This window comes from Protopterus annectens, chromosome 1.part1 (assembly GCF_019279795.1).
Source record: "Protopterus annectens isolate FY-2018-M chromosome 1.part1, PAN1.0, whole genome shotgun sequence".
Classification (NCBI taxonomy): Eukaryota; Metazoa; Chordata; order Ceratodontiformes; family Protopteridae; genus Protopterus; species Protopterus annectens.
Genome location: NC_056726.1, coordinates 1,522,582,626 through 1,522,603,944, shown reverse-complemented (window position 1 = coordinate 1,522,603,944; position 21,319 = coordinate 1,522,582,626). Strand labels below are relative to the sequence as shown.

At 42.4% G+C, this 21,319-nt stretch overlaps 1 protein-coding gene across 5 annotated transcripts in view; it reads right to left on the bottom strand.

Annotated features, from left to right (window-relative positions):
* COL16A1 (collagen type XVI alpha 1 chain) overlaps positions 1-21,319 on the bottom strand; it is a 3,146,845-nt gene that overhangs the window by 2,047,367 nt on the left and 1,078,159 nt on the right. For all 5 annotated transcript variants that reach the window (XM_044082765.1, XM_044082783.1, XM_044082773.1 and 2 more), the window contains exon 11: positions 7,632-7,667. In XM_044082765.1, the coding sequence (XP_043938700.1) occupies positions 7,632-7,667 (36 nt within the window). The remainder of the gene's footprint in view (positions 1-7,631; positions 7,668-21,319) is intronic.

The window sequence follows — 21,319 nt, the reverse complement described above, 5'->3', positions numbered from 1 at the left end:
CAGTGCACGTGCTCCTACATTACTGCCAGCACGAGGTACAGTGCACGTGCTCCTACATTACTGCCAGCACGAGGTACAGTGCACGTGCTCCTACATTACTGCCAGCACGAGGTACAGTGCACATGCTCCTACATTACTGCCAGCACGAGGTACAGTGCACGTGCTCCTACATTACTGCCAGCACGAGGTACAGTGCACGTGCTCCTACATTACTGCCAGCACGAGGTACAGTGCACGTGCTCCTACATTACTGCCAGCACGAGGTACAGTGCACGTTCTACATTACTGCCAGCACGAGGTACAGTGCACGTGCTCCTACATTACTGCCAACACGAGGTACAGTGCACGTGCTCCTACATTACTGCCATTCTTTGTGGGAGCCGAGTTGGTATCTGTACTAAAATGATTTTTAAAGAAAACTGGCTAGATCTGAAACAATGATTTACAAAAAGAGAAGTTTCTTCACAGAAATGAAAGACCATGTGGGATGGATAAGGATAGACAGACAGTATACATTTTAAAAGAAAAGCCAAAGAGGATGACTAGTAACAGGAATGAGCCGAGCAAGCTAGCAACCAGTCAAATAAAATACTTCAGCGTAAGGATAAGACAGTGTAGAATATATGCTGCTGCCCTACTGCTAATTAACTGTCATGTGTTATGTCCCTGTTTCCTGTGTGAATGTGTGCTTGTGTGTGTGTGTGTGTGTGTGTGTGGGGGGGGGGGTGTTATGTCCAAAGTACTTGTAAAGTACATTTGCTATATTTTTGTTGTGTTACTCCAGAGTACCTTAATACAACCAAAGGAAAAAACCCACATTGTTTAGATTAGCCCTTCTGTCATGAATACATTGTCGTCCTGGAACCTATTAGTTACTCAGAAATTGATCACGTGACTTACATGTAACTAATGTCATACTGATCAATCAATGGTTCATAAAACTACTTACTGACCAAGACAGCAACATAAAAACATGGGTAAATATTACTTCAGGAGGAACTGTAAATAAAAGGATACAAGGATAACCTGCAATGTAGTCAGTTTATAGCCTGATTCCATGACACTGGCTACATTCAAACTGAGCATCATGCACCAAATTTTCATGTAAAGTGCCAAAAAAAAATTGCAACAACAGATTAATGTACCATATTATATTAAATCCAGGAACATCTTTAACCACATATTCATACGGCATAATGTATTATATGAAATCCAGGAACATCATTAACCACATATTCATACGGCATAATGTATTAATTTAAATCCAGGAACATCTTTAACCACATATTCATACGGTATAATGATAGTTCATGACATTTGGAGATGAGGGTCCAATTTTTAGCCTGAGGCATGCCTTTCTCCCACAGTGTAAATCATCCCACAGTGCTTGTAAAGCTGAGAGGTATCTTCCTCTCATAGCTTATCAGCTTTTTCAAATGAAATATAAAATATGGAGTATCCCTTGTTGTCCTGGTAGGTTATTAGAAGACACTTGTCTTTTTATTGGTTTGAAGTTTAACAATTTTGTTAAATTTTTTGTGCAGTCCACATTTTTTACTTTCTAAATCCCACACGAAATGAACCAATCCCTTAAATAATGAGCATAGTATCCCAGTAAAATTATTTTCCACAGTCACAGCACTGGTTTCAAATGGTGCATAAACAAGGCTGCACTGATGAGGAGCTGATATCCATTGAAGAAAAAAAAATGCTCCGACCTTCATGACTATGGCAGCTGAAGTGTTGATCCTGTCTCACAGACAACTGGAAGCACTTGAAAGTACAGTTTTGTACCTACCATAAATGTAGATGTTCGAGTGCTAATACAGCTGCAGTCATAACAGATGGGTTCTCCTGCCGTCAGGCGGGTCCTCGGTCAGCCGAATTCCAAAGACTAGGTCCGGCATCGGTTGTCGTCGCTTCTTCCCTGACGTCAGTGTGACAGGGGTGTAAAGGAACCAGCCAATGCCATTTTCTTCAGTTTTTCTTGCCCCAGATGTCAGGTGCCCCCAAAAGGAAGGCAATACATAAATTTGTGTAATAATGCAGTGCAATATAATCAAAATACAATAGTTGCAAGCAAATACATCATAAATGAATACCCCAATCAGGTTGTATGAGGATGTGTTAGCCTATAGGCCTGTCCCAAGAGGGGAAGGAGGGAGGGAAACCTGGACTGCAGCTGTATTAGCACTCGAACATCTACATTTATGGTAGGTACAAAACTGTACTATGTTCCTCATGCATACAGCTGCAGTCATAACAGATGGGTAGAATCCCAAAGCTACGAAAGGGGTGGTAGGCACTAGGTGGAACTAGGAGGAGCCAAAATGCCCTGCAAGACTGCAGTGGCAAAGCCTGCTCTAGATTTGGAGTATAATGGTAGGTTGTAGTGCTTGGAGAAGGTATGCACAGAACTCCAAGTGGCTGCTTCCAAAATATCCTTGGTAGGAACTCCTCTGAGGAAAGCTGCAGAGGTGGCTGTGGCCCTGGTGGAATGAGTTCTAATGCCTGTAGGTACAGTTTTGCCACAAAAGGAATAGCAAAAACGTATGCAGTGGGCTATCCATTTTGAGATTGTCTGTTTGGAAATTGGCTTTCCTTGAGCTCCTACAGCATAGGACACAAAGAGCTGTTCTGATTTCCTGAAAGGCTTTGTTCTGTCCAAATAATAATGCAGTTGTCTGTGGATGTCCAAGGAATGTAGTAATCTCTCCCCTTTGTTTTGAGGATTAGGATAAAAAGTAGGTAAATGTATGGCCTGATTTAAAGCTACCCTGGATACCACTTTAGGCATAAAGGATGGGTTGGTTCGTAAGGAAACTCTGTCCTGATGGAAGATGATAAAAGGCTGGACAGCCATGAGAGCCTGTAGTTCTGAAACTCTACGAGCTGAGGTGATAGCCAGAAGGAAAGCTGTTTTCCAGGACAAATATTGCAAATCTGATGAGGCAGCTGGCTCAAAAGGAGGCAAGGTCAGTTTTTCCAGAATGAAATTAAGATCCCAAGCAGGTATTGGTTGTTTCCTTGGAGGTCTTAGATTCTTAGCCCCTCTGAGGAACTGTCTTAAGAGAGGGTGAGAGAATAAAGGTGGATCAGTGTTGTATTCTGCAGAAATGGCTGAGGCGTGGATTTTGATGGAGGAGAATGAAAGTCTACTGCTTAGCAGCTCAGCCAAATATTGTAGTATTTGAGGTAAATTCAGTTTTCCAGGATCCTGGCCCTTTTTCTCATTCCAGACACAAAACCGTTTCCATTTTGCGGAGCAAGCTTTTCTAGTTGATGGCCTTCTGGCCTCCAAAATGACATCCTGCACCTCCTTGGAGAGTAGGGCCTGTTGTGATGCTAAGGAATCTTCCATGCAGCTAGATTGAGTGTTTTTAGCTGGCTGTGAAGAGTTTTGAAGCTGTGCTGAGTCAGAAGGAGAGGCATTAGAGGCAGGGTCCATGGTGGGGAATGCGTCAGGCTCCTCAGGAGTGGATACCAGTGTTGCCTTGGCCAGTCCGGAGCAATGAGAATCATCTTTGGTCTGTCTGCTCTGGTTTTCAATAGAACTTTGGGCAGCAGAGGGAGAGGTGGGAAGGCATAAACTGTCATGGATGTCCAACTGAAAGAGAGAGCGTCCACTCTCCAGGCCTTTGGATGGAAAATCCTTGAGCAGAATTTTGTCAATTGGTGATTTTTGTGGGAGGCAAAGAGATCTATGTCTGGCCTTCCCCATTCTTGGATTATTTCTGTAAAAACTTTTGGATGCAATTTCCATTCGTGTGGATCTGTCATATTCCTGCTTAGGTTGTCTGCCAGCGTGTTTTCCTTGCCTGGCAAGTACTGTGCTTGTAGTTCCATTTGTAAGTCCATGGCCATGTTCCAAAGTGACATGGCCAGTCTGCATAGGGGGTAAGAATGTGTTCCTCCCTGTTTATTTATGTACCACATAACTGTGGTGTTGTCCGTTCTTATCAATAGTTGACCTAGTTGTAGAAGGTCCTTGAAAGCTATTATAGCATTTATTACTGCTAGCATTTCCTTTTGATTGATGTGAAGGTGCTTTTCTTTTTGGGACCATTTGCCCTGAATGCACCGATCTGTCATGTGCGCCCCCCAGACGTAGTCTGAGGCGTCTGTTGTGATGATTTGCTTGAGGCTTGCTGAATGGAAGACCTGTGTTTGTTTGACATGCTTGAGCCCACCACAGAAATTCCTTTTGTAGACATGGAATTAGTGGTATAATTGTTTCCAAACTGTGGCTGTGTTGAGACCATATGTTTTTCCGGTACCATTGTAGTTTTCTCATATGCAGCTTTGCACATGGGATTAGTAAGATGCAAGATGCCATGAATCCCAGAGCCTGCAGGATTTTCCTTGCAGTCAGCCTGGTGCAATTTGCTAGTGCTGTGAAGTATTGAATTAGTTGCCCCTGCTTCTCTGGCGTGAGGTAGGCCATCTGGGTGTTGGTGTCCAAATTGGCACCCAGGAAAATTATCTTCCGAGAGGGTATTAGCCTTGATTTCTTTTGGTTGAATGTGTATCCCAGAGAGTTCAACAACATTATTACATAAGCCAGATGTTTCAGAAGAATGTGCTTGCTGTCCGCTTGGATCAGGCAGTCGTCCAAATAGGGGTATATTTGTATCCCTTGAAGTCTGCAGTAGGCAATTACTGATGCCAGGCATTTCGTGAATAGTCTGGACACAGTAGATAAGCCAAAGGGCAATGCAGAGAATTGATAATGGGTTGAACCTGCAAGAAATCTGAGGTACCTTCTGCAATTTTGTCTGATTGGGACATGCAGGTATGCCTCCTTGAGGTCCAATGTTACCAGCCAAGACTCCTTGCCCAGCATGGGAAGAAGTTGCTGTAGAGTGAGCATCTTGAATTTTGGTATGAGTAGAAATGTGTTTAGGATGGATAGGTCCAAAATAGGTCTCCAATCTTTTCCCTTCCTTGGTACCAGAAATAGCCTGGAATAAAAACCTTGAACTTGTTCGTGCGTAGGTACCTCTTGAATAGCTTTCATGTTTATGAGCTCTGTAATTAGCCTTTGTGCCTCTGCCCTTTGATTGTGTGGCAGGTTTGGCATGCCTCTCATTTTTGGAAGGGTGTGAAAATGGAATTTGTAGCCTCTGTTTATAATGTCCAGGATCCATTTGTCCTTTGTGACAATATGCCAATTTTTTGAAAATAATGCCAGCTTTCCTCCTAAGGGGGCTGCCATTTGAGACTTGCTTGACATGCAAAGTGGAAAGTCATTGGATTTGCTTTCTGAAAGATTGCGAGTTATCCTCACCACCTCTTTGTGTAGGAGCTTGCCATTGTCTGCCTCTAAACGATCCTTGGGATTGTCCTCTGCCCCTCGGGTGCCTGTATCTGCCTTTTTGGGGTCTGTCCATGGCAGGAAAGGACCAGTTTTTGGAAGGCCAATTTCTACTAAAACGTGGGGGTTGTACCTGTAGAAAATCTTTCACAGTTTGCATAGATTTAGCCTTTTCCTCCATTTTCCTTAATACCTCCTCAGCATTAGCACCAAATAGTACATCCTTTTGAAGAGGGGCGTCCAGTAATTTAGCTTTAACATGATCAGGCAAGCTTTGTTCCTTAAGCCAGGCATGCCTACGTATGACTGATCCTGTAACAGCAGCTCTACATGAGGCCTCTAGAGCATCAAAACCACATTGTAAGGTATGCTTACCCACTTGTTCTGCACTATGTATCAAATCCTGCAACTCCTTCAAGTCTGGTTGTTCAGGTTGTGACATTTTACTTTTCAATTGTGATAACAAAAACTGTTGGTATTTTAGCATATGGAACTGACAGTTTAAGGCCCTCATGGTTAAGGTAGCCGAGGTATATACCTTTTTTCCCCACCTTTCTAAGGATCTGGAGTCTCTCTCGGAAGGTAATGGATTTTTAGCAGTGGAGGCCTTAACTCCCTTGGGGCCCTGTGAGATGGTTTCTGGGTCAGCAGCATGGCTTTTGCATAGAAATTGGTGTGAGTCAGGAACCCTGTAGTACCTGTCAGGCTTTACTGGAGTTGGAGGTAGAGAGTCCGGGTTAAGGCAGGCCTCCGAGTAAATATCATCTAGGATGTCCAAGACAGGAGGTATAGCCAGAGGCCTGTGCTGAGGTAGCAAGAGAAATTCCCTAAGCCTTTTCTTGGAATCTGAATAATCCTGGCCTTCCCAGTGGAAGTGTTCCCTTAAGGTATGTAAAGTTTCCCCAAATGAGTAATCCTCAGGGGGGGGATACAGAAGGGATGGACGCCTCTGCATCAGAGTCTTCAAAAGGGGAGTAAGAATGTTCCTGATCATCAGAGTGCTCTGAAATAATGGAGCCCTGATCAGAGGAGGGGGAATCTTCCTCCACTCTGGGCCTTTTGTTCGGTGGGGGCTGAGTACCCCTGATAAGAGTAATTAAATCCTCAGCCATTTTAAGCATCTGTTTCTTAGGCATGGGGCCTGTAGATGGGCCCTGTGTAGCTTGTCTCTTAGAGTGCAAGGCTGCTTTAGACTTAGTGAAAGCCTTGATGGAGAAAGAAGAGGAAGGTCTGAAGACACCTTGAGTGGAGGTGGACCTGTCCACATTCTGAGTTTCAACGCCAAGAGTGGCTTCGGTATCTGTAGTCAGGGTGTGGGCCGAGGAGCCTGCGACCTCGGGCACAGGAGACACCACCAAAGAAGTGTCGGCGGTAGTCAGGGGCTGCGTAGGTGCCTCGCTGAGAACCGGACCACGTGTAGTCGGCATTGGCATGGTGTCGGTAGAGGCCGCGGACCTCGTGTGTCGGTCCTTATCTTTGCGTTTTTTAGACAAAACTGGAGTCGGAGTATCCAACGACATAATATAATTAAATGCTTTCCCAAAATAATGCTGGGTGAACTCCGCCCGACACTTAATGGTGCGTTTGTTGAATGTAGCACAAAAGCGACAGACCGAGACGTCGTGGTCTGGGCCTAAACAAGGTATACAGAGGGAATGGAAATCCTTATGCGGTATTTGCTTCCCACAAGAAATACAATTATTAACTTTGTCTGACATCGGTCTGAGGCAAGAAAAGTTTCCCCAATGGGGTACTTAGCTTTCAAGAAGACTTCGGTTTCCAAAATTTTCGTAATCTCAGGAGCTGGCCGACCAGCACTTGCGAACTGCTTCTGCTTCGGGCACCGCGCGGCAATAAAGACTGAAGAAAATGGCGTTGGCTGGTTCCTTTATACCCCTGTCGCACTGATGTCAGGGAAGAAGCGACGACAACCGACGCCGGACCTAGACTTTGGAATTCGGCCGACCGAGGACCCGCCTGACGGCAGGAGAACCCATCTGTTATGACTGCAGCTGTATGCACGATGAACATCCAAGTGGGTTTACAGACCAAAGAAAGGAAGAAATTAAAAAAAATACATGTATCTAATGAGACATGTCTGTACCTCAAAGCCCTGATATCCGTATAATTCCATTTCAGTTAAAGATAAATTTGGAAAACAGAGTAAAGGATTTTTAACAGCAAAAAAGAAGAGCATTTATAACATAAAATAAATAAATGTAATATAATGTCAGAAACAAAGCAATTTGTTGATATTGTTATTGAAACAATGCAATTGTTAGGATAAAAACATATTTTTTTCTCTAGTTGTACTTACCTCCTTTTCCCAAAGGTCATCAGAGCACGTAGGACACTGTGAAGAAATAAAAGCAGAGAGCTGTCTCAGCAGGGAGTACCATGTGAAGTAATCCATCGGACAACTATTCACAATAATAGCAAACAAAATTATACCAGAATAAATTGAACATGACTCATTTTATTTAGATGACTTTGCTAAGATATTGCTATAGGATATAAATAATTTGGTGAGTTCTCCTCTGTTTGCACCCCCACCTACACACACACAACTTGAACAGCTGCACGGATACATTAACTTACTATCTGGAAAATTAATTTGCTATTATTTCTGCAAATAATCTGCATTGCTTACTGGCATGTATGTGAGCACCTTTTACTCTGACCCAGAATACATTACCAACATACTAGCAAACAAATTCAGTGTCAATTTTATCCCAGAGATGACTATCCTTGGTCCACTTGTTCCTAAATCTGTCAACCCCCCCATCATCACTAAAGAACATGAACTAAAGGTGTTTTCCAAGACCAAGAATACTTCTTCCATGGAACCTGATAATATATCTCGCTGTTTAATAAACCATACTAAGCAAGCCCTGTCAGAGCTTGTTCTGAAACAATTTAAACAGAGTTCAGCCACAGCTTTGCCCATGAGGTTTGATACACAGCAGTGTTGATACCACTCTATGAGGGTGCCCCTAAAAATAACCGCAGGAATTATAAGCCCATCAGCTTGATCAGTCGCATTTGCAAAGCCATGGGACATACAACTAACCTTATAAACTGTGATATCAAAAATCTCATCAGACTAGATGTAAAGCAGTTTGGTTTCATCAGGGGTGAATACTGTTTAATGAATTTGGTTAACATCTTTGAGAGGCTAACACAGGCTGTTGACACTCATCGTTCTATCCACACAGCATATCATGAGTTAACTAAGGGATTTGACACCAGTCACTATACAAGCATAGTTAGTAAGCTTAATGCATTAAAACAGATCCCTAAACAGTAGGATGGATAGCAAATCAGAGCCCACACAATACGGGTAGCAGATGTCTCATCAGAGAGTATGAATGTGACTAGTGGTCTTCCACAAGTTTCCCTGCCGGGACCACTTCACTGATCCCTATACCATGAATCAAGACCTCTAGTTAATGAAGTCTGTAGATGACTGCACTGTCAGTCATTTTCAAGTCGATCTTTGACTAGCCTTGCACCTCCTAGAAGGAAAAGACGGAAAACAAATAATGTAATTTGGCTAGCCAAAAAGAGGAGAATGCTAACTGAGGATAGAGAAAAATCATGGAAAGAATGGCAGAAATATAAAACACCTCAATATCTTGAAAATTTCAGAATGCTTCACAATCGTACTAAAAAAAGAAATGGAAGACAAAAACCTATACTATAATAACTTTCAGAATAATACTAAATACAACCTTAAAAAATTATGGACATTGGGCGGCCATTGTGGTGCAGTGGTTAGTGTTGCTGCCTCACAGCAAGAGGTTCTCTGGTTCGATCCTCTGCTGGGGTGCCTTCTGTGTGGAGTCTGCATGTCCTCCCTGTGGTCATGTGGGTTTCCTCCGGGTGCTCCGGTTTCCTCCCACATCCCAAAGACATGCTGTAGGTGGACTGGACACTCTAATTTGGCCCTAGGTGTGAGTGCGTTCATGTGTGTGCCTTCTGTGGAAGGTTGGGCACCATGTGGGCAACTCAACACCGTAAAACTCCACTGCCAATCATAAGCGGACAGGAGATCTGCTGTGGCGACCCCTAATCGAGAAAAGCCGAAAGAAGAAGAAAATTAAAAGCATCTTACATCTCAGCCAAAAATTCATCACAGACCCTTCTCCCGATAATGCACCACTCAAAACTGCAATACAGTTAAACTCTTATTTTATAGATAGTATAGCATCTTTAACCAAGGTTTCCTCAACATCTAATCCAACCCTGCCCAATACTCACACATCACCACATCCATTTTCATCTTCAAACCTGTGCCCATATCCTATATAAAACTACTCTTAAACAAACTTAAACTGTGCTCTTCCTCAGACGATGACCTTCCAAGCAAGTTCCTAAAAATGACAGCCAATAACGCTGCCTATCCTGTCTCAATCCTTATAATTATCACATTAATAACAACGTACTAAGCACGTAATCAGTCGTGAAGGACTTGGGCACCCAGGTTGATAGTAACCTGACTTTTGACCACCACGTTGCCTCCAATTTATGGAAGGCTTTCTACATGGCCCACCTCATAAGTAAGGGTATTTCCTCCAGGAACAAGGAAATCATAACATCCCTGTACTGCTCCCTTGTCAGACCCATTATCGAGTACAATGCCCCCTTCGGCATGTACCTTGCCAAGCACATGCTACAGCTGGAGAGACCACAGAGGTTTCTGACCAGGAAAATCCAGGGTCTCAAACACCTATCCTATACAGATAGGCTAAAAGCCCTGTCCTTCTATTCAGTCTCATACAGACTGCTCAGAGGTGACCTGTGGCTGGCATACAAGGCTATCTCAGACCTAGCGTTGATGGAGTTGCTGCATGTCCATAAGTCAAACTCCACTTGTGCAACCTGCACGCAAGGCCTTAACCTGGTCTGTGACATTAATAAAACTTGATGGTGGGATAGATATGTGTCCCAAAGACTCCTCTAGCTGTGGAATAGGCTCCCCCTCCATGTCAAGCAGAGTACCTCCCTAGCCCCCTTTAAGAGGAACCTGGACAACTGGATGGGAAACAGAAAATACACCCCTGGGATTCTACCTGTGCCCCTGCTGAACAGGGGAAATAGGTGCTGACTTTGAGGGAACATGGGCCATATTCTTGGCTATGCTTATATGGGCCACCAGGCCAATAGCCTAGTATCGTCCTATGAAACTATGAACCTATAAATAGTTCACTTCATGAATCCCACATTCCTTCTCTCTGGAAAAAGTCACACACAATCCCTCTGCACAAAGAAGGAAATTCAACAAACATTAATAAATTTAGATCTATAGCAATCTTACCTCCCCTCACCAAAATACTTGAAAAATGTATTCAAAAACAATTGCTAGACTATCTCCTGTAGGAAGTACTCCTATCTCCTACACAACATGGGTTATGTCCTTCCCATAGTACTAGCACTGCCCTTGTAATCCATATAGATACTGTCAATAAAGCTAGAGATAATGGCAAACTAGTGTCTTCCTCGTTTCTAGACTTGTCTAAAGCCTTCAACACAGTTTGTCACAGGAAACTTCTTCTTCAAATGTCCTCACTAGGTCTGTCTCAGCCCACAATTCCGTGGTTCAAAAGCCACTTGTCCAATAGATATCAGTCAGTAAAATGACACTCTACACTCTCATAAGTTCATAGGTTCATAGGTTCATACTAGGCTATCTGCCCTAGGGCATTTATAAGCCTAGCCAGAGTATGTTTGGCTTTCGCCACCCCTTTTAAATTAATTTTGCTATGCCCTTTTTTGAGGTTAGTATACTGTGCCTCTGTCTAACAGTGACACAGAAGTGATACCCATGGGTAAACCTATGATCTCCCATCCACTCATCAAGATTCCTCTTGAATAGAGTCAATGAGGGACTCTGCCTAACCTGGACTGGAATTTTATTCCAGAGTGAAGGGAGTCTCTGGGTTATGAATCTGTCCCTCCAGCATGTCCTATTTATTTCAGTGCTGAGGTTCAAGTCTCTCGAGCATGTAGCTCGATGGGATTTGGATTTTTTGAGGTGCAGCACGTCCCTTAATTCCGGGTTGGACATGGCTTTATACGTCAGGCACAGGTAGCCACTGAGCAGGCGGTATGCCACTGGTAGAGCTGGAGTTTCTTTAACCGGGCAGCATATGGCATCTGTTTGAGCCCTTTGATCCTCCTGGTGAGGTACTTTTGGGGTCTTTCCAGTTGCTGCAGGTGTTTGGTAAGGTACATCCCAAAAGGGGCATTGTACTCGATTATGGGCCTGATGAGGGATGAGTAAAGAGGCACGATGACCTCCCCTAATCTAGATGTGAATCCCTTCATGATTAGGTGGGCTATATAAAATGTTTTTCTAACCACTTTGGCCACGTGGTTGTCAATTGAGAGATTGCTATCAACTTGGGTCCCCAGGTCCCTAATTACTTCTTCTGTACTTAATGGATGACCACCTATGTGGTAATTTGTGGGCACTTTGTTTTTGCCAAAGGGGATGACTATACACTTTTTGGCATTTAGCTTGAGGCCATGGCTCTGGCACCAGTTGTCTGTTTCTATGAGGCCCTTTTGGAGGATGCTTGTGTCGGCTGGAGAGTCGATTATGGCACCCAGTTTGCAGTCATCTGCAAACTTGGTCAGCCACAGTCCTTCTGTGTTGGCCTGTACCTCCGAGAAATATATACCGAACAAGAGAGGTCCCAGGACTGAGCCTTGTGGGATGCCACTTGTAACTGGTTTGGAGTCTGACATGGCTCCAGCAATTCTAACCATGTGGGTTCTGTCCTTGAGCCAGTTTGCAACCCATCTAGTGACATATGGGTTTATATTTAAGCTGGTGAGCTCATCTATAATGCCCAAGTGGGGTATTGTATCGAAGGCTTTTGCGAGGTCCAGGTAGTTTGTGTGGACCACCTTCCGTTCGTCAATGGCCTTGGTGACTGTTTCAAAGAAGTCGACCAGGTTTAAGAGGCAGGATCTGCCCTTAACAAAGCTGAACTGGGTAGAATCCAGTGTCTGTAGGTCCCCAATATCTTTATTTATGAGGTCCATGATGATCCTTTCCATAGCTTTGCAGACCAAGCTAGTCAGGCTTATGGGGCAATAGTTTCCAGGTCCGTTGATGCACCACCTTTGTGGAGAGGGACCACTGTTGCTGTACGCCATTCTTTGGGTACATATCCTGTAGTAAGGCTGAGATTGAACAGTAGTTTTATGTTTGGGTTTAGCTCTTCTTGGAGTTCATGTAGGACGCAGCCCGGGACACCTGAGCATCTGAGATGTCAGGGGGGAAGTACTCTGCTGGGATAGATATTTGCCCTTTTGGTGGGGGGGGGGGGTTTACGCTGAACCCGTCAGCTAGGATGTTGGCAATGTCTGTGGGTTCGGTGTATTTTTTGCCATTTTGGACTAATTCTGAGCATATCTGGGAATTCCCACCCAGGTTCCTAACATAACTAAAGAAAGCCTTGTGATTATCCTTAGTGTCCTGTGCAATTTTTCTCTCGAAGCTGGCCTTAGACGATTTTATGAGTGCCCTTAGTTTTTTGCTAATACTGATCAGAGATGCCTTCCCTTTTTGGGATTTTGCTCTATCATGTAGTTGCTTCCTCCTTCTATTGCATAGTTTGTTTATGGCTGGGGTCCACCAGACAGGACGTCTGCCTTTGGAGGATTGGGTCTTGGTTTTATTTGGGATTGCATGATCCATGCATTCCTGAAGGTGTTCATAGAATGCATTTATAAAGGATTCTGCGGTCTGGGGCGTATTTTCCACAGGCCCGGGGGCTTTGAATGATTCCACCTCGGTTTTGAGGAGTGTGAAATTTGCTTTAGAGAAGTTTTTCACTGTGGTATTCTGGGCAGGGGGTGGGGTCAGCATGTGAATATCCAGTGAGATCAGTCTATGGTCTGATCTTACCAGTGAGGGATACACTTCTGGTCTGGAGCATAGAGTCCCCATGTTGGTGATGATCAGGTCCAGTTTGTTTTCCCCTCTTGTGGGAGTGGTAACATGTTGTTCCATAGCATTTGAGTTTATGAATTCTAGGAACCTTTGCGCTAGGGTGTTGGAGCTAGAGTAATGCTCCCAGTCTATGTTTGGGTAGTTGAAGTCGCCCAATATAATGGTGTTTGGAGAGACCTTCATAGTTTCCAGTGTTCTCAGGAAGGCCAAGTGGGGTTCCTGGGTTTGGGAGGGTGGTCTGTAGCAGGCTATAATCTGGAAGGCAGTTTTACCCACTGTTAGTTGCACATGGATAGTCTCTGATGCTTCGTGCTTTGCCACCAACCTGGAGGTGTGGGTATCTTTGATGAATATCGATACTCCCCCTCCTTTTGTGGTTCGGTCCAAGTTTTGGGGCCGAAAAGCATGGTATGAGGTATAACCTGGCAGTGCTGGGGTGCTCTCGGGAGCCCTGAACCAGGTTTCTGTTACTGCACAGATATCGATGTTCTCCATGATAAGGAGAGTTTCAAGTGCATGCATCTTGAGGTTTAGACTTCTGGCGTTGAGTAGCATTACTCTTAGTTTCTTATCCCTTGTGATACCTATGGAGGTGGGTTTGTCTTTTGAGCCTTGCCTAAAAAAGGCACTATGGGGGTAGCAAGAGCCTTTGCCAATATCCGAAAGCCCAGGGGTGATAGGTGCAAGCCGTCCCTAGTGAAGCATCGTGGCTTGTCGAGCATATCATCCCAGGCTGACAGGCATTGGATCCCCTTTGAATGACACCAGTACTTAAGCCAATTGTTGAAATTGATCATCTTGTCTTCATATTGTGGCATCATTCTTGGTGAAGGTAAGATGCTACTCAAGGTCAGGGTCATACCGGCCTGGGCTACATGCTCAGAGAGCTCCTCTATGTCTCTTTTCATGTAGTCCAGGGAGGTATGTCTCAGGTCATTCACACCAGCATGGACAATGACTGAGTCATATTTGTACTTGCCTTGGAGTGAACTGAGTGCTTGTGTTATGTGGCGGATCCTAGCGCCCGACAGGCTGCTCACAGTGACCTCCTTGTTCAGCCTGGTGAGTGGGACGTCAGTGTGCCTGATGATAGTGTCACCTATTACAAGTGTATCAGGTGTGTTGTTTAGCCTTAAGGGCTGTGACTGTTCGGCACACTGGCTTTGTGAGATATGTGTTGCACTTGTTTTGTTTTGGGGTAGCGGTTGCTTGGGTGTCTGCTTCGGAGGTCTCTGCTGCTTAGGCAGATCTTTATTTAGAGCCTCAGAGTATGTTTTTGTGTGATTATGTGTTTAGTTTGCTGTCGTGGGAGGTCTATGTGAGACTGGAATTGTAGTGAGTGTGGTTTCCTTCTCCTCCTGACTGGTTATGCTAGTACTGAGTTGAGAGAGCTTAGCCTCCAGTTTGGCTATATGGTTGCATTTCTCACATGTGTTGGAATTTGTTGGGAGGAGGAGAGGGTTGTCTGTGTACATGAGGCAGCTGTAACATTGCCTCAAGATTCCCAGATTCACCAGCTGGACCAGAGAGGAGATTGACAACTGACCTTTGGACATGCTAGAATAATATTGGGAATTTCTTTATAATTGAAAACAAGGGCCAATGGGGAGTGAGGGTGTAGTGCTTTTAATTTTTAGTGCTGACTTATATAATTGCTTTAGTGAGCAAGTGCCAGGTAACTTAAGTGCAATGTGTTACAGGTAACTTAAATGCAAAAATGACAAACAGTAACTTTCTTTCAAGTGAAACAAGGAAATAAGTACAGTAAGCCATGCAGATATCACTAGGGATCCACAGAAGTGCTGAGAAGCCGCGTTTTAGGTGGAATTAGCTTTCCAGGGAAATAACAAGCAAACAAACAACAAGCATACAAACAAAGCTAAATTCAGCAGGCCTGGATCTAGTCTATGCTACAGCAAACAAGGTGTACCAATTTCAGTAAGAAACAGTTCAAATATGCAGGCACTATAAACCTTTAACCAGAAATTCTCAGCTCAGAAGGGCAGAGTCCAGCCTCCCCTCCCACAAGAGTGCAGACCACGAACCTTCTTAATGTAAAATAACTGGCCTGAAGCCCAAGTGCTTAAACCAGAACTAATACACTTCAAAAATAACAGACACTGAGCTCTCAATCAGCAGTTCCCAACTTAGAAGGATGAAAGCTACCTGTCCTGCTACCACAGTGCATGCCACAAACCTTCCTAATGTAAAACAACTGGTCTGAAGCCCAAGTGCTTAATCCAAAAGACTTAGAATGATAGCTACACTTTAATCAAGTTACTACCAAGCAGTAATAAATACAATTGAATACTTTAAAGAATGCCTGGATTAGTGCTCAAGTTATATAAACATAGCTAGATTCAGCAGGCCTGGATCTAGTCTATGCTACAGCAAACAAGGGGCACCAATTTCAGTAAGAAGCAGTTCAGATATGCATGCACTATAAGCCTTTAACCAGAAATTCCCAGCTCAGAAGGGCAGAGTCCAGCCTCTCCTCCCACAAGAGTGCAGACCACGAACCCTCTTAATGTAAAATAACTGGCCTGAAAGCCCAAGTGCTTAAACCAGAATTAATACACTTTTAGAATAACAGACACTGAGCCCTCAATCAGCAGTTCCCAACTTAGAAGGATGTAAGCTACCTGTTCTGCCACTACAGTGCAGACCACAAACCTTCCTAATGTAAAACAACTGGTCTGAAGCCCAAGTGCTTAAACTAAAAGGCTTAGAATGAGTTACACCAAGCAGTAATAAATACAATTGAGTACTTTTAAGATGACGCAAAAGCAAAATAAAGTAGGAAGAAACACAAGTACAGTAAAAGCAGATGAATTTTTTTTTTTTTTTTAGAAAAGTAGCAAAAGCAGTAGTAAATACAATTCTCATGCAGTGCAAGCTGGCACACTTGAATATGTAGCAATATTAGTCCACACACAGTTTGAAAAAATGTAATTAAATTAAAAAGGACTAAAAGCAAGTGCAGAAAGGGTTTATTAGGTAGAATGCGGTAAAGAGATGGGCCTGGGGGAGTGTCTTAGACCAAATCTACAGTGGGGTGGGCACTGAAAAAGCTACCAAATTTAAACTACAAACAAGAACAGGGAGGGGGGGTGGGGAAAAACAGTTTCAACACAGATGTGAGGAATGTGCAAATTATAAAGCCAAAAAAAATACACTGTTCTCTATATATTTGCAGAGCAGTAAGACAACAGATATCTAAGCAAACAATTTAGCTCTATAATACAGAATAATACAGAAAAATATACTCAGCAATATATATTTGCAGATAGTTCTATAAGGCTGTCTCTCAAACTAAGGTTCCACTTTGAATGCAGATTGTTACCTCCCAGTCACTACTGGTGTACAACAAGGCTCTATCCTTCGTCCCCTCCTAGTTAACATTTACACCAACACCCCCTATACTTCTACACATCAGTCCCCCCCTAAAACAATATGCAGATAATTCCAGTCTCATTTGCACATCTGACAGCATGGTACATCTTCAAAAAATTACTCAGGAAGCTTTAAAAGCCAGTGGAATATGTCTTTGTAACTCACCACTCATGCTCAACCCAAAAAAGACCAGACCATTACTTTTTTCTGAATTCCCTCTCTCACGAGAACAAAAAAAATAAAGTTCTGTCTCTTGATAATACAACCATTGAAGTCACTTCTCATAGCAAATTATTAGGGGTGATAGTGGATGATAATCTTACATTCAACCTGCACATACAAAATTGCATAAGAGGAACTCATCAAAAACTAGGAATGCTTTACAGAGCCAAAAACCTTCTCAACAATGCAACTAAAACTACACTTGCCTAAACTTAGCTCCTTCCCACTCTTTATGGTGTTTCCATCCTTAATAACCTCCAGGCTTCACAAAAATTAAATGAGCAATGTTATAACAAAGTTGCTAAATTTGCAACACATACCCCTTTCAGAACCCACCACTGTATAATACTTAAAAGCCTAAATTGGTTAGAACTACCATATCAACGTACATATACACAACTTCTTACAACCTATAAAATTATCTAGCATCCATCTGCCTGTCCATCTCTAAAAAACACTTTACACAAAATGTTCACAGTCGGTCATTGTAGTCCTTTGACCAAAAACTCCTGCCTGTCTATAAACCTAGCAAATCTGGTGGGAATTGTCTGTCCTCATACAAGGTTAAGGCCTGGAACTCCTTACCTGTATCTAACAGGTCTATACCGTACCCCCTCCCATCTTTTAAAACCACTTTGAAAGACTACCATACCTCTCAACCTGGAAACATCACAAATCTGGACAACGCCCATGAAAAATAGGTACAAATCTGTACGCTGATTAACATCTAATTTGCATATACAATTACGTAACCCCACCCACTTCAATGGAATTGTGGGATACCAACTTTCAAACGCAAACCGAAGAACAGACAACCAAAATATGGCACCAGAGTCCCCCTGCAGTCATTCCAATGTCCCATTGCCTGGCTATTTCACCCCATTTACCATAAACACTAATGTATGCATACTGCTTTACTTCTACAATGATTATTTGGATTTTATTTTTACATTTTACAGCACAACAATGCAGAAACACTAATAGACATCATCTGCTAAACAAAGCAATAATGTCTCACAATGAAAATAGGCTTGGCATTAAAACTTCTCTGCCTTTGAAACTCACTTTCATTGAAACAGCACTGAAGAACACATAACTAAATGTTCTACACTATACACCCTCAGATACTAAAGTTCGGACCAAAATGATTTGCAAATGAAGGACACAAATATTCAACCTATCACTAACCACCGAGACACAGCCTTACTGCTTCATACACAACTGATATTTCCTATGCCTAAAGTCTCCACACTTTCCTCTGCAGCAGACTACAGGACTGTTATGACTCTCTGATATAACAAAGATACTTGAAAAGCTAGCTTATGATCAGATTTAGTTATTTATTTAAATTTATTAACCTGGGTAGAATACTGATCACACATGATCAATTTCAGTCTCAGGCTGTTTCAGCCAAGGAAAGCATTAAAATGTAAGAATTGCTGAGATACTTTTTTGAGACTGTCTAGGAATTCTTTACTATAATATAGATAAATGTTTACATATGCAATTTCTGCACTTTCATAAATACAGGTGAGCATGTTTATAAAATATGCATTGTATTGTTACACAAAGTATACACAAATTAATATATTTTTAACAGATGGTTGAGACTGCTTACAGTGGAGATCTAGATTACATCCAGATATATAACATTTTCTCTGACACTCATCATAGCTTTCATCCAAGCTATAGAACAAACATGTTATACTCATTCACTAGCCAGCTACACTGCCACATGGATGATAGACTACTCAGGAGCTTCTTTCTTTCTTGATCTTAAAGGACCATTCAGAACAGCTGACCATAACCTACTGCTCCATAAAAGTGACCACGCCTGAAGTCTCAGATGGTCACTTTATGGTTCAAAGACTACTTTTCCAGTAGATTGTTTCACACAGCTGACATTGATGGCAACACATGATCTGTTAACATCACAAAAAGTATATCCTGGCAGTTAGTACTTGGCCCTTTCTGTTTACAATTTCCTTCGATAACCTTCCATGGAACCTCCCACTGTTTAAATACATGCTATATGCTGATAATATTTTACCCGGCAGGGCATAAGGTACATAATATCATTAAGACATGGCATAATGTAGATAATATCATTCTGGCATTGCAAAATGTAGATAGTTGCATTAGGGCATTGCACAATATAGGCAATATCCTAAGTGCATTGCAGAGGGAATTTGAGCTGGCATGGAACAAGCTTAACAGGAAAAAATTGAAAAGCAATGTACGAATAACCAAATTGTTTCTTTTACCCCATATACTGAAGCACAGATAAATAAAGTTTAAACTCAGTTACAAATTTAATACAAGATGTCAAATCTGCTTACAGCTCAAACAGGGAAAGCAGCTGCCTTAAATGTGTTGCTTCCAAGATAGGAATGTGGCCTTACCATTATCTCATTAATTTCATTTCTTTTAGCTCAAAATGTTCCTCCTTTGCAAACAGCTGAAAGGTACTGAGATTCATTAACCTGGACAGTTTGAGAGGCACACGACTATAATACTTAAAGGAAAGGCATCTTAATTCCAGTAACAGTCAGAGCTACTATTTTCCAGGCTAACATTTTGCTAAAAAAAGATACTGCCCACCACTTAACAACAAGCTGCTTGTCAGACAAGAAGCACTCAGCTGGGAACTGCTGCACTTCCAACAGTGCATTCACAAAAATTTCTTCAGCATACTGAAATAATGTTTGTGTCTTTCGGCTTATCCCGGCCCCCAACCTTCCACAGAAGGCACACAACTGACCCACCTAATGCTTTACTCAAACAGCTGCTCTGTAAAATAAGGTGATGGATTACAAGCAAGACATGATGAACAAAACATATTACTTAACTGCCAAAAAAAAAATGTATATTTAGCATGTGATGAACACAGACAGAATGATGTGACATATAGCTGACCACTTGATTCTTCCCAAAAACCAAGCTTTCACATTGTCTTAAGTTTGATTTTTTTTTGCCTGTAACTGAATACAGTATGCTTTATATTAATAAAAAAACAGTCCCTGAATTATCATCACAAACAAGTTTTACATAAAACAAATGACTGACTTAATATCACAAATCTAAATTAAATAGCTACCCTTCCGAGTCAGCTATCATGTTGTAATTGGTCTGATACAATAAGAAATATATCAACAAAGCCAAGCCTTAATTCAATACCAATAAACAGTTGAACTTGAATCATTTTTTTCTTACATACCACATTTATTACTCCTAACAATTCACTCCACAACTTCAATCGTGTGTATAACACCACTGCTACTTTTGGAGCTACCAGACATTTCTCAGCTACATATCTCAGTGGAAAGGCTTTTGTCCAAACTTTTTATGCATGGGGGATGACAAATTCTGACTGAGACATATTCAAGCAAACCAGGAAACACATCTATAACTAGACTACATTATTAAAGGTTATTCATACAGATTCTCCTCCAGGCTGCACTCAGAGTAACTTACAGGACAAACTGGTCTCTGCCTCCCACCGCAAACTGGAACGTGTTGGCTGAATTAATGTAAATTGTATACAGACCGATCTTTTTTTCCTTTTCTTTTGCAACAACTAGTTTCGTAAAGGGTCGCTCTAAATATAAAAAATAAATGCACAGGCTAATAAACAAACTGCTCAAGTCATACTTACATGCACACACCACTTTCCTTATTTGAGTCTTGCTACCCTGAAATGAGTTCTGCTGCCTGCCGTTTCCGCTTGCGATTTCGTCATTATCCTCTCTGCCATTCCTGCTTGACAATTTTGCAAAGAAGTTCCTCTGCCTTTCTTGCACGCAAACAAGTGCTGGTGTTTCCCCATTCCCGCTCGCAATTCTGCCATTATCCTTGCAGCTAGGCCAGACGGGAATGATGACGTGAGCTCCTTGAGCTCAATTCCGACTGGCTGGTAGCCTTGATGGAGCTGACGTCATCGCGCACGTGATGACGTCAGCTCCGACAGCGCGAAAATTGAAAAAAAACAAAAAACAAAGCAAAAAAATCAGAAATGAAAGGGTGCCACTCGGGAATCGTGGCACCCCTTCATTTAGACCCCAAAACTCGGTAAAAAACAAGTAATTCGGTATGGTTGGGAGGTTTGAAGACTACAACCTGGCTTTATTCTTGCTCAAAACTAGGATAAATTGTATCCCTAAATATGAACAAGTACCTTTTCATTTCTTATACCTCCTTAAAAAAAAAATGGCGGTGCCCTATGTGGCAGCAACTGCTTCGGCTCATCAGAGAAATGTGCATTATTTGTGCAATTCTGCATCTAAATCAAGTAAAACAACTGGATCAGGGACAAAGACATATGATAAGCTAACATACAGCAAGTAGAGACTTTGGGAAATCCGTGTACAAAGCACAATATGCACTAGGCTTGATGGGATTGCTGGCTGCAAGGTCTGTAAAGCCTAATA